Source organism: Bombus flavifrons, chromosome 3 (genome assembly GCF_040668555.2).
Source record: "Bombus flavifrons isolate JBK064 chromosome 3, iyBomFlav1_principal, whole genome shotgun sequence".
In the NCBI taxonomy this organism is placed as follows: Eukaryota; Metazoa; Arthropoda; class Insecta; order Hymenoptera; family Apidae; genus Bombus; species Bombus flavifrons.
The window spans coordinates 18,080,048-18,094,361 of record NC_138444.1 but is presented as its reverse complement, the minus strand read 5'-3'; the positions used below and the strand labels follow the sequence as shown (position 1 = coordinate 18,094,361).

The 14,314-nt window shown below is 39.6% G+C and overlaps 1 protein-coding gene across 3 annotated transcripts in view; it reads left to right on the top strand.

The window, feature by feature from the left end:
• Nucleotides 1–14,314, top strand: part of LOC138178061 (zwei Ig domain protein zig-8) — a 368,687-nt gene that overhangs the window by 87,778 nt on the left and 266,595 nt on the right. For all 3 annotated transcript variants that reach the window (XM_069109482.1, XM_069109481.1, XM_069109480.1), the window contains one exon: nt 13,979–14,124. In XM_069109482.1, coding sequence (XP_068965583.1) covers nt 14,046–14,124 — 79 coding nt within the window. In that variant the 5' untranslated portion in view covers nt 13,979–14,045. The remainder of the gene's footprint in view (nt 1–13,978; nt 14,125–14,314) is intronic.

Sequence of the window (14,314 nt, the reverse complement as noted above, 5' to 3'; positions counted from 1 at the left end):
TTCTTTCGTTTCGTAAGCTGATAATAGATGAACAACAATTTCTGTTTTATATTATTTTATCGAATTAGGTATGATCCATTTCGTTCTATATTTATTATTATATTCGTGCACAAAACAACAAACTAATATAAAACAAAAAACATCGTGCGTCTATTATTTCCTTATAAAACGAAAGAAACTTTTCGGACAACCTAATAGATCAAAACGTAATGGAGGAAACGGAAAAGAAATACGAAAGACGCTTGTATCTGTACGAAACTATAGTGGCTTTTATGCTTGAGCAAATTCTCAGTTGCGTTATCATTTTGTTGGAACAAATTCGTAGTTTCTGAATTAGCTGTACACACGATTACGTTAGTACTAACGCTCTGTTGCCTCATAATGGTAATCGTGATTAACGTAGCTCATAGGAAATGCAAAGGAACCAACGATTCGTGAATAAACGTTTTTAACGATACACATATTCGAAACTACCGAACTGCAGATTTGTTTTATGATACGCGGATAGAGTTCCGTTAGAGTTTCTCAAATTGCTCTTGTAATTAAATGGTGTACCCTGCGATTAAAATAAAATAAGAATAAAAATAAGTTAAAAGAGAAAATCTTGTAAATCGTATTCAATTGAATCGTATAAAATTTCTGTTATTTTGCTGTTGTTCTATCGATGTCCGATGTTCTTTCGAAAAACGTAAAACATCATTGCCATTTCTTACGTATCGAATTGCGGTGCAATGAAAATTAGAAAGCGACGAAAGAATTAAGAGAACGACGCTTATAGGAATTCGTTTGCGAAGAATTATATTTTTCTTGAACGTAGCGACGATAGTAACAGCGGTAATACTCTTTGTGTCTGACGTACGCGGTACAATATCCCTGCAACTATTTACCTCTAACTTAATCTAATTCATTCCGTCCTAATTCTACGTTCTAACTGTGATAAAATCTCGCGAGACTAGAACTTAATTGCATTAGTACCCTTGCGCAACCGAATGTCTTCATTTTGTTTCTCCGCTTCTTGTTTCAATTAAAATATTAATTTTCCAACATGGAAGTACATTAATACAATATTATTGTAGCGGATTACGTCCTTTTCTCCCTTAAACGCTTTAATTTCATTTTCCAAACCTCGTAACGTAATATTAGCGAAAAATAATATTCTCCCTTGTTTGCAAAAAAAAAAAAAAAAGAAAGAAATCGAAAGCTAACGATAGGAAAAGATCGAAATTAAAAATAGAAAAAACGAACGATAATAAAACGTTGGTCAAATGGAATATGGCTTTGTATGGGAACGAAAATAAAAGGAAGTAGTTGCACTTGATCGTCCTTGGAGTTGGTTGTCCAGGTATAATAAACGAGTTCTCGTGCGATTTGTTCGCGGCCGCGCGTGCACGTAGAAACAGAGGCTTACACGGTGGCATGGTGTGACACGTATTTTATGGTTGTGTAGAACATGGCCTGGCCAGGTTGTAACGCAGTTGTTTGCCGCGCTTGTTACCGCTAACTAATGTATTTCCCGCCCATTCGATACCGCGATCCACCGATCAAGGGATCCACTGAAAAACGATACAAGTGGGGGATTAGTAGAGTGGTAACGGGGAAATGATAAAAAGTACCGGACAAATTGGACGTTGTGAACATAGGGGATAGCGGAACGGAAAGACCATGACGATTTCCAAGTCGTTGTTCCCGCTTGTTGACTAGTTTTACCGACAGCGCACGCTAATTTGTCGCTTGTTATACAAAGTGTTTCAAGTAGAGAACATATTTCAGAATTGTATATTTAGCGATGCTTACAGCCTAACGTACAAAGTGTTCCAAACGTGGAACATCAATTTACTAATGGATTTCAACTCTCGAGGCGCGAGTGACGTCGAAATCGCGTCTACTTGTTTTCTTAATTTCTTGATCCTCGTCCTGAACAATTTACGTCGACGTACATTTGCGCGAATTTTTACTCGAGAAAATATTAAACGAAATACCGTACGTACCATTTTCTTTCTTCGATACTGCGAGATCTACGAAGACGTACCGAGTAACTTTCACAAGAATGTAACGATAAACACGTTCCTCGATGTTTAACCGAATCGTTAACGAAAACGAGTAAAACATGCCCGAGACGGAACGATAAATCCATTTTAATCAACAGGAATATTTCACGCGCGAGCGTTCGAATAAATAACCCGGCGCAACAAGACAAAAACAACTGAGAGGAAGAAGTAAAATACGGGGGAGAAAAATCTCGGAGCACATTTTCAAAGTGTGCACGACTTAAACGCGAGCAACATAACGAATGAAGAAAATAGTACAATACGAGGTAGATGGGGGAAAAAGGAAGAGCGTAGCCGAATAAAAAGGATGCCGCGGAGAAGAACAGGCAGGGAAATAAAAGCTAGCAGAGGGGTCGAGTAAATTACAACGCGTAGAATGTCCCCCGGAAGGGAAAGGCGCACGGTGTATCGCGGTTGGCGAGAAGTTGTTCGTTTTTTCCTGAACAGAAACGAATGTCCAGCGTCATAGGAGCCCGTTGGTATTTATTTTTTCTCTCGAAACGGTTTTTCGATTCGTCTATCGGCGATCGATCGCCGAACAACGCCGCGAGATCGTTTGTCGAATAAACCGCAGAGCGCGTGTGCTTTTTCTCTGGCGTTATTCGTGGGCAAAAAGAAAGGCGCGGACGCTACCGGCATAGAAACAGGGTCAACAAGTGCCGCTATTCCGCGATGCATTTATACGAGTAGGAATTTCAAGAGAAACTGTAACCTCGGTACGCCTATATTCACCATCGAGTCGTATCTGTGTCATTTTTTCGGAGGATCGATCGCTGTTCCGGCGTTTTCGATGGGATCCGAGCTGAAATTCGTTGCGTTTGGTTATCTACTTGGAGACTTGGCCGATTTTGATGGGTTTAGACGCGGGAAACGGGTCGACGTTGAAATATTTCGATAACTTGGAGATTTAGATGCGACGCGAGTTGCGTGTTGAAACAACTTTTGGATTTGAAATATCGATGTATAGATGGCGGATGTTTGGACGTTTATAGGAAATACAAGGGCGTACAGGCTGTAAAACGCATATAATTTACGAGCATGTACAGAGACTTCGAAGTAGAGTACTCGTTACAAGGATCGTAACTTGACTATTCTTATAAATCGTTCGCGGTATTCGAAGTTTCGGCGCAGTCAAATAAACTGGTTCGCGCAAATACAGAGCAGCTCGTTCACTGGCAGGCAAATTTTATTTGTCGCAAAGACAGTACGAAAGCGGCACTTGCAGTAACTTGAAAATGAAAATGAACATTACGAGATTACTCGTAGCTGGCGTCGCTGAATAAAATTCCTGTCCCGACGCCACAAACTACGAGATATCTCGTAGTCGGCAATGAATAGGGTGGAACGATGATCCATCGTTAAAATAACGAAACTGGTCGTGTTCGTCAGTCGTCGCAATCGATCGTACGAATTGGTCCATTGATAAATATATGTGGTAACTTATATGGGTCTTAGAGTAAGGACAAGTAACGATGTTATATTTAGAGTTAAGTTTAGTTTAATAAACGATACTCAATACAAAAAAGCTGATTACAATATCGTCGTACGTCTTATTATCATACTGGGCTCTCAACTTCCCGATTCATACTCTCCGGCTCCTCCACTTACACTCTCTGACTTCTCGACTCACACTGCGCGACTTCTCAACTCACATTCTGGCCGTTCTAGCATCCCTTTTTCTTTTCCTAGGTCCACCACGCGCGTGTTCTGTAGACGCTCGTTGCCAGGGTCACGTAGGCCTTTTTGTTAGAATTTAATCTTGGAATTAAGATTAATAAACTGTGGAAGACACAATGTTTGTGTTGAAACAATACTATATGATTTTTATTAAACAAAGTTATAGTAAAATACAAGTAAACGTTATGAATGTTGACAGTTTGCTAGTTATTCTCAGACTGACTAAGTGATCCATGGCCCTTGAAAAGATTTTGAATCCCCACTCTCTATGCAGTAATGAGTGTGACCTATGTGGATGCCTTTGTGGCGGCACGTGTCACGGAACCTTCCAGCAGCTTCGCGATACAAAGCGCTATGCCGTCAAAGCGCGACACCGACGTGCCGAATGTTCCGTCCATATCCTTATACTTCTTCCGCCGAATTCTCGGAAGAGCATGCACGCGCTAGCAGCCGCGGTACATCTAACGAACGCACGCTAGTGGGGATAGCGCTGGGCAACGAAGGGAAGAATCCGATCGATCGATCACCTCATCTGTACGCGATTAATATCGTTGTATTCCAACACTTTTCTACAAAACTATACAATTGAAAAGACGGACGACACATCGACGGACCCGACGGCGCCTCGGCTCTCGCGACATTGTTCATGGTTAACTGGATGTTTCTTAGGCCCTTTTCCTCGATACTACATATATCTCTTTTTTTCTATTTATTTATTTAAATTTTACAATTTGTCCAGTAGGACATTTGGTAAAATGTTATATCTTGGTGTTGTAATAATATAACATGTGGGTGGTTACCCCCAGCGGGGTACCATCTTCGTGTTTGTTAGGTTGTGTCCTTTGTGAGATCTGTTGGGTGTTTCCTTTTTAGTCTTCTTTCTATGTTTGATGCGTTGATCGTTTCCGCTGCCAGCCGGCTCGAGTGCGTTGCTATTCTTTCTCTGTACCTTCTTGCGTATCTGCTAATCTCCTCCTTGACCGTTGGTATTCCAAGGTCTTTCCGTATATCTTCGTTTCTAACGTACCATGGTGCGTTTACTATCGTTCTGAGGATTTTAGCTTGGATTATCTCTATTTTGCTTATGTGGCTCATACATATATCTTAAAAACAACGAACCAGTCGATAAAGTTGTATCGATGGAACCTAATTAACACGAATATCGGAAGGGTAACGAGTGACGTAAGAAACGTCAGGATAAAACGTTAGGGTAAAAAATGAAGAAGCTCGAAACACTCGTAGAACCATGTTATTGTCACGTAAAATTACACAAAAGAACAACAAAAAAGAATAAAAAAAAAGAAACTTTATTTTTCTTCTAACACTTGGTTTTACAATCTACTTCCGAGCTCTAAGCGTGACCTTTTAAGACTGAAGCTCTTACGATTTTTTGACTTTCGATCGGATCCGATCACTTTCTTTTGTCATCCCTCAACATCCCCACCGTCCATGCATTTGCTAGGCGTCCGCGGCCGTTGCCACGTGCTCTTTCTTCTAGAACCTTCGGTGGAAGGACCGTTGGGATATTGATGGTTCATTAGGCACTTCAGCGATATACATTGTCGCCGAGTGCCGCCACATCTTTATCTCCGATTTTAAAGTGAGCCGGTCGTGACATTATCGTAGATTAATTTATTAAATTTGCTTTCGAAGTAACCACAACGTGACAGGTTATTTCGCAACGTAGCGAACAAAAGTTAGACGAACCGCTTCTTCGGACTCGCGTCAAACGTAGAAACATGAAATGCAACGAGCAGCGTACGCGTGTTCGCTGCAATTTCCGCAGTTGTTGCACCTATATACGTCTATTTTTTCCAATCACGCCCGACTAATGCGACATAGTTGAAAGAAAAAGAGCCAGTCGACACATATACGTAGCTTGAAAAAAGCTACGAATGAATAGGGACGTCGGAAGATCGTGAAAACTGATAACAAATGCAGCGTGTTTATTCAGGTTCGCTGTCGTATTAAGAAAAGTCTTTTGTTCTCTCGCCAACGTCACGTCGCTGTTCGAGTTATTAGCGTTTTTTTTTCCTTTCTTGCGTCGACGTACGGTGATTCGATCTCAGCGTAGAAGGAAAAAGAGAACTGCACGGTTCTCTCGGTTTCAAGAAGATATCACGGCGCTCGCTCGAACATCGATATTTGTCCGATATGAAAATGTTTGTGAGAATAAATTGTGCATCGCATCGAGAAGCGAGAGCGTATCGCGCGGTGATATTTCTGTACGTATTCAGTCGTGACAGATTTTGAATGAAACGTACAAGGTGCGCTAGTAGCAAAACGTGTTAATAGCATCAGTATTAGTATACGAAACGACGCTGGAATATTCTACGAGAAAAAATAAGAAGAAGCTGTTGTATGTTTATAAACAGAACAACGAACGATTCGTTAAAAAATGATAATACAATAAAATGATAACAACGGATTGTGCTTCTTTTAAATCTAACGATTAGACGTGTATCGCTAACGGGATTAAAGCTGAGAGAGTCTCGACATCGAGCCTGGGTGAACAAATACGATGTTCTCGAGCATATCGACGGCATTGTGGTCGGATAGTGCTACTTAAGCTTTAACCTTTGAACGAATAGAAGATTCGGTGAAAGGATGGTCTGTATTCGTGTATCGGTCATTACAGATAATTCTTTGCCTCTTGATCAAAAACGGAATAGAAAAGCTGTTCGAGGTTCTGTCCGGATTACTTTTGTAAAGACTGCCTTTCCTATTCACCGAATTTGTTCGTTAGAAATAAAGACAGAAAGAAAATGGGAGGAAGAAACGTGATTCGCGTAGCCGGTGCATCGATTGCGGTGTCGGTTACCTAAAATACAGGCCCCAGTTTTCGTATAGCCAAGCCGACATCGAAATAAGGGAAAACCACTCGACTGAATTTCGCTCGATGCTTCTGTTACGCTAAATTTCCGAATTCTCCGTCCTTTAGCCTTTCTCCGAATTATCCGCGGTCACTCGACGAGAGTGTTCGATCGCGGATGAATTGCATAAAAATCTGGAAAAATACTTGTATCGATCGAGCTGGTATTTAGAGCTTCGTGAGAATTGTAATTTTCCTAACTTTCCCGTGGGCTATCTACGTCAACTTTAAATCGTGGCCAGCAATGTTGATAAAATTATCCTTCGGTAAACTATTTTACTAATAAATTTTCGCAAACATGCGACGAATAATAAATCGACTTTAAAAGAGAATATCGGTTCATTTTTCAATAGCAGAAATTTGAAAGTACAAAAATGCTGAGAACGCGCGTAGCACACGAGAATACATCAAATATCCAAAGTCTAACATGACCTAAATTGTATGTCCGATGAAATAAACGTGTGTCCGAAGGTATATGATACTCGTTAAAATATTCAATACGCGAAGAGACATATCTTTCCTTAGGCACCAGTTCCATAACGCCATTACCGAAATATATTTACCGGTCTCACGTGATTCAGCTACTCGTTATGAATCCGAATAAATCACAACTTCGTACGAAAGGAACGATCGAAGTTTCGTCGAAGACAGTTGACGGAACGTGGCAGTTTCCGCTAGAGTACTGCGTTTTCTAGCAGTAGCCTGACGGTAAGCGGTAGATCGATCGATTTTGGCACTAGGACCTCGGCAATTGTAGTTTCGAGCAATGTTTGCTCAATAAACCTCTGTGGACCCGACAAACTAACCGCTATTAGCCGCGGGCTCTCGAGCTGGAAGTTATTAATTGCATTGGTGGCACGGACCCCCGTGTAAACCATTGGGCACACGAGAAATTAGGGTGTTCCTCGTGAAACGCTGAATAACTGAATCGCGCCACTTGCACGAGCTGCACTTTGACGACGTATTGCCTGTCCGTTCGCTTCCGATTATTAAATTTCACATACGGCGCCCGTCGTCTACCCGTCTAACCGATGGTAGATCTATCGATAGAGATCACGCGTCTGTGAAATTGTTATTAATTATCGTCCCTTCGGTCGCTACTGTTTCCATCGACAATGGAGAATGCTTGGCGAAGGATCAGTACTTGCCTAAGGGATGAAACGTTAGTTAGAAATCACAGCGTTGTAAATTATGTAGTTCGCCTTCGTTCGAATCTCTTTTTAATTCTTTTTTATTTACTTAGTTTGAAATATTCCTTCAATCGATCAATGTCTGCTATCCTGTTTGATCAAGTCTGTTGAGGTTCAGGTTGACTGATCGAAGAACGAGTGGATGAATTTGTAATAGAAAAGTATATTGAAATAATTAAAGGTATAAGTTTATGTTTATTCAGATCCTTACTCTCTTAGTGTTACTAGAAAATAGACAATGGAACGATAGGGAGCGCGTTCGTGTATTTATAGCAAAAGGACATCACCAAAAAAGTTAAGCTCATAGCTTGGGCTAGAGGCTACAGGAACATCGATAGAAATCTGTTTATTAGTTCCTTTGTTTCTAGACCTTGCAACCCAAAACATAATGTATACTCAAGGGTACAATAATATGTACCTTTGCTTATTTAGAATATTTCTGGGTAATAGCAGTCTCCAGGTCACGGATATGCATAAATAAAGATGTAGAGATTTTCTTGAGGTAGTTACATCGACAAAGTCGCTCGACTTTGAATAATTCGAAACATTTTACTGATATAAACTTATTGCTTTATTTGATTTCTATGATTTATTTGGTTTCCTTGTTTAAGGAATTGGGATAGAACATATTGAGATGAAAAGAAGCAACGGCTTTGGAAAAAAGATTTATCAAGATCCATATTGAAATATACGTTGTTACTACGATAGTAACAGAAATATTATTTGGATGGGTATGCAAAAATCGTATGGTCAAATAGTTCGGCTTAATTTAAATGAAACAAGCACGCGAGTGTGTTGATTTTATGAAATTCATTTGCGAGAGTTTTGTTAAGCGTTCACGTGTGTAAATAAGTTGAAACAAGATTATTATATTAATTAAACAATATAATATCCGTTCATGCTTAATGTAAAATATTAAGAGGAAATTTCATTAAAAAAACAACATATCCGCTGGATTTATGGTCCACGCACGGAATATTTTTATCGAATATCATATTTTACGAAAATTTGATACGCAAGTGTTTCGTGTATACGTTTCTTTGTCATTTTTTCCTTCCCGAATTCACAACCATGCTCGAATTTCTTTCGCGGTGTTATATTAGTTTCCGTCACGAGCCTCGAAACTCGAATTTAAAAAATTCACATACACGGACTCGCGAAAACGTTCGAAATAAATTTCGAAATGTTTTATGCAACAAGTACAATACGGCCGTAAAATTGTCCTATGCTAAGCATTAAAATACTTTCGTGAGCCGGTATGTTAATGTAATTGCTATTAAATTGGAAAGATTTAGCGCGCACGAAGTGTGCCGCATTTTAACACCCGTACGATTTTCCAACGAGCTGAATAATGACGCAATTAATATAATGACATAATGAAATTTTTTCCCGGCTAATTGTTGAATTATCGCGCTGCGAATAAATTGTTGTCCGCAAGTTGCGATAGAAGGTATGGCGTGTTGATTGCACAACGTTGTAACGTGTAAGCTGTGCATTGCGGTAATCATGCGTATGTTGTAAGCTTGCAGTACCGCGAACGATGGACTATCGGTAGCGCAGCGTGTAGTGTAAGCTTTGTAGCGCGTCTAGTAGAAATTTTCAGCGGAAATAACGTTTCTGACAGTGATGAAATATGCAAGCCGGAACGCGTGCAACCTAACTGTCTATTAATAACTCTGTTCATAAGTTGGTAACTTATTCTTACAATGGCTTAAAAATCGCAATAAATAAAATAAACTTCGTTCGTTGGTCTGCTATTTCTATTTATTGAAATTTGAGCTTTTTAGTTTGCATATCGTATCTTTTCGTTTATTTTTCAGAATTGTAAACCGATACTTTTGAAATGAGAAACTTCCATAAATCGTATAAGAAACTTTCAACGTTTATTTCACATTAAGTTTTTGTCTTTCTAAATCAGTTTAACGTTAAACTGTATTTAAATTAATCCTATGTTACGCATATATATTCGGGTGTGTACGTCCTTTAATGTTTTCTTTTATCATCGTGTAATTTGTACTTTACAATTTGTCCAGCTGGGCAATCGGTAAATTTTTCAAGCTTTGTTGCTAAATAACACGTGGATGGCTACCCCCAGCGGGACACCATCGTCCTTTAATGTTGGAAGAAGATCTTCAATCTTTTTTTGTTAATATAATTTTAAGTCGAAACGAACCTCCATCGATGTTTCGTACGCTCGATAGAAAAAATCTCACAGTCCACTTTCTAAAATCGAATTATTAGTGTTCTACCTTTTAGAATGAATGAAAATTAATCGCTCGCGTACAAACGCTATTTCACAAGAAAATGAACGAATCGCGTAGGATACACGTAGTTCTTGGACGTGATAACATTAAGCCTGTCGAACGATTGATCCGCGCAGGATTTTAAAAAAAGTTTCGTGTGCTCGTAACGAAAGCGAATGCATGTTCTTCGCTCATGAACAGATTACGCGATACGCTCGCGTGTTAGTTTCGCGCGAATTTGTTTTTCGTTCACCGTACGAAGCAACAGTAGGTTGTAATCCAATCGCGAGAGGACAGTACGAGAATAAATACTGCTCTGTCCGTTTATTCGTAACCCTTTTTCATTCTGTATTTGTCGTTAGTTACACGCGACCATGCGATAACGCACTTGCGTAATTTCTACCCTTGGTCAGCTTTCTCGACAAATTAATGCGAAACAAGAACGACGCGAAGAAAAGAGGATATCTCATGGAATGTTTATTTCGTTCTTGAGATTCGTTGTTCGATGGTTGCGTTGTATGATGCAGAAAATGGGAAATAATTTCTCCGCTGAACTAGAATACATTCTACGCTATACGTTTCAATTGTGTCAATTTTTTAGTGTTTTCTGTAGTTCTTTTTACAGGATTTCTTTTATTATTCTTCTTCTTCTTCTTCTTCTTATTATTATTATTCTTTTATTATCGTTCGTAGATCAGTTAATATCGCGTTTTACAACGTTTAGAAGACTTGCGTCGGATAAGCGTTTGGGAGTAGGATGCTTCGAATAATTAACATCCAGGAGCAGGCCACTTTTGTAAACATTCTGTTACATTGTACTAGAAATAATCGAGTGCGCTAATGTTGTGTAAGCATCACGATATCACGTACATTACCGACCGCTTCTGGGTATTTTCTCGTTAATCCAAGAAACCGAGAACACTTACGAGTTTAATGTAAATAAAACATGGCGATACTCTGAAACGTTTTATTAAAGAAACATTTTTAGTATATACAGTAGCAACGAAGAAAAATACAAATGCTTCTACAAAATATGAAAAACGAAAAACGAAACGTTTACGTTTCTTCGCTCTTCTCCCCCTTGTTCCCTGCACTATCACCTGGATTTCGTTAGACAGCGAGGCAAAACTTTTTCATTCGCACAACTGCCACTTGTCGCTCGAGTACCACCTGCGTGAGACATCGAAATAATTTGGAAGTTTCTGGGTAGAAACGACAGCTGTTAGAACAGTTTGCCGAGACAAGGACGAGAAGAAATTGTTTGTATTATGGTGGATGTCTAGTCTAACAGGTATACAGCGGCTCACTAATATATTTCAACATTTACCATAGAAAATTTTGATAAACTCGTTACGCGAATCGTGTGAAATTTCACTAGTACTGTAGTTTCTGTACTCCATGATAATTGTGCAAAGGCTCTAATAATTCTAATGTTTCACAAAGTTCAAAGTTCTTGAAATTGTTTTCAACGAGTTTCGTGTAACGCGCAATGACACAGGGTGGGGCCATAATCGCGGTACAACCGAGCAAGGGATGATTCCACCTGAAAGGATAATCAAGAAATTCGCTATAACATTTTTTCATTTGAAACTTCGTAGTCGAGAAAATCAAGTTTGAAGATTTGCCCAGTAGATTTCAATTTTTGCTAATTGCGGACTAAACGAGCGTAATTATTCGACAGAGGGTTCAGCTACGTTTGAAAGCAAGTCTAGAGCGTGGAATAATATTCTTTCGTAAGACGCTTCATCTTCGAGAAAAATAAATTTGGGAATGTATCACGCGCGTGTACAAGTCCTCGAACGGAAAAATCTTATTCCACGTTTTTTACTTATTTTCACGCGTGTAATAATCTCCTGTGAATTGTTTATTCGTACACCTAACCGATATTCGGCCAAACGATAGTACACGCAGTTGACCAACTTGGAAACTCGATTTTCTCAGAAACGAAGCGTCGTATGAAAAATGTTTATCCTATATTTTCCACTTATTTTTTCACTTAGAATCGATCATTCCCTGTCCGGTTGCGCTACGACTACCGCTCGACTCTGTATATTCGTAAAATGTTTCTATAGGTGGTAGTGAAATTTCCAAGTGTTTCGTACAACACACGTAACACGCTCTCGTAAAAGACTGTTATAATCGTTCGAATAGGTTCGCGAGCAACCGCGACGGCTTTCGCCTACGGGTCTAAATCGTACGTTAGATGGAACGAATTGCGACGACCCTGTGAAAGGGTTGCGAGGGTGCGGCATGACGGTGCGGAGTTCAAGAGTTGCCGATAGATTCATTAGGACGGTGGCATCAGGAAACTTGAGGGAGAAGCGTGTTTTCGGTCGAACTTCCGGTCAAATTGAATCACACGGAATTTCGTGGTAACAATCTTCTATTTGACTTGGACCGACCGTCTGATTTACTGCGGCCTTTGAGTCTACATACGTCGTTCAAAGCGATTGACTCGAACGAGAACTCGCTTTGTCTGCCTGACGAGTTTCGTTCTTCCTACGGATTCTTTTGAAACGACCGGGCAAATTGGTCTTCCTTTATTGTTCGGTTGCTCGTTTTTTAAACGTTTCTCGATACGCTCCGCCAAAGTTGCAATTGTTTAGTCCGCATTTGTTCCCTGTGGATTTTGTTGCGTTAAATTGTTTTCGAACTCGTGCGTTCATTAAAATCTTCGTATCCGTGTTAGTTTATTTGCTGTTTTTTTTTTTCTTTGCAATCTCGTATAGCGTTTCAATAATATTATTCTACACTCGTGCTGCGCAATCCTATGTAATTTATTTCTTAGCTAGAAAGTAGCAAACAGCTTTCAATAGCGTAATGGAAAATTGACAAAATTTCGAGATAGAACGCAGCTACGTTTAAAGGACTAGTTTACTGATTTTCATTCGATGATTATCGAATAAAACGTTACGACGACCGAGAGATTACGTGCTTACATTTCCATTATTTTCTACTTCCTTTCTTTCTCGTTATTTCATAATCGTCTCGCTAAAATCAATGGAAAATGAACTTGTTCTACACGAGCTACGAATTTTTAAACACGTAACGATTACACGTACGAGAAATAAGGGCGCGTTAGATGCGAACGATAATTTTAAATACAGCAATACACGCGTAAAGTGAATTATTTTAATATTAGTGAAATAAAATTGCAAAGCAGAAAGATATTCTATTAAATGTTCTGCCGTATTTGCATCGGTTTCGCCTGAATTTCAAATTTGCATTGACCACGAACGTCCATCCTTCGACAGGAATTTTTTTCCCCTATAAATAATTCAAATAAAATATGAATTTCGAAAAGCGGAATGGACCCGTTAGAAATTCATTAAGACGATATTTGCAAAGAAGCGAGACACTGGAGAGTATACCGGGCTTTTCAGCGTGTAAAACTGTTAATCCGGCTGGCGAAAGGGTCGATCCTTTTTCTGGGACATATACATAGATCGGTGGAGTAACGCATTGATCTCTGGGCTGGCTTTGTGTCTCGTGAACCCGATTGGGTCAGCCCCAGGCAACCGGAGGTGTTATTTCCAAGTCCAGGGGGATTTCGGTAGGCTTGCCGGGATCGTTTGACATCGTGCACTGGGGTGGCTGAGTATAATTAACGACCGCATTCGTCTTGTTCCACGCTTTATCTTTAATTATCCAACGATAAGGTTCAATCGTCCGTGTCAATTTGTCGACATAATCTATCACCGCACGCTTCGAGCTTTATATCCGAAAGATAAGATTTATATAAAGATGTCTATTTGAAAATTGGTTTTTACGAGTGAAATGTTACGAAATTCGAAACACGAAACGCGAATATTAATAAGCATAAAGTTAAACGTAAAGAGAAGATAAGAATAAAAAGGAAAATGAATAAAAATGTATTTATCGTGTTTCGCTGATGTGATCTTGAAATATTAAGAATCGATACTAAATATGGTCGTATTAAAATTTCAGATCGGAAGGAGACGAGAGGCACCGCGTCTCAACTTTCGAAACAGAGATGAGTTGAGAATCGACTACGATGTTGAGTCGTCTTTCGGCCGTGGTGGCCTCCATTTTGGTTCACCAGCTACACGTTTTGTGTGCCGCCACCTCATTAGGTAAGCGTATGCAAATTTCCAACGGTTAATTGTTTCACATGGTTAAATGTCTTTTATTCGACTCTCTCCGCTCTACAATCGTACTCTTCCATTGTCCGTACCGTAAAAGTAACTTACATATCTTTTATGCGAGCCAGTTAACGATATCGTGGAACTTTGTATTTTTTGCTCTTACGTATATTCTGTCCTA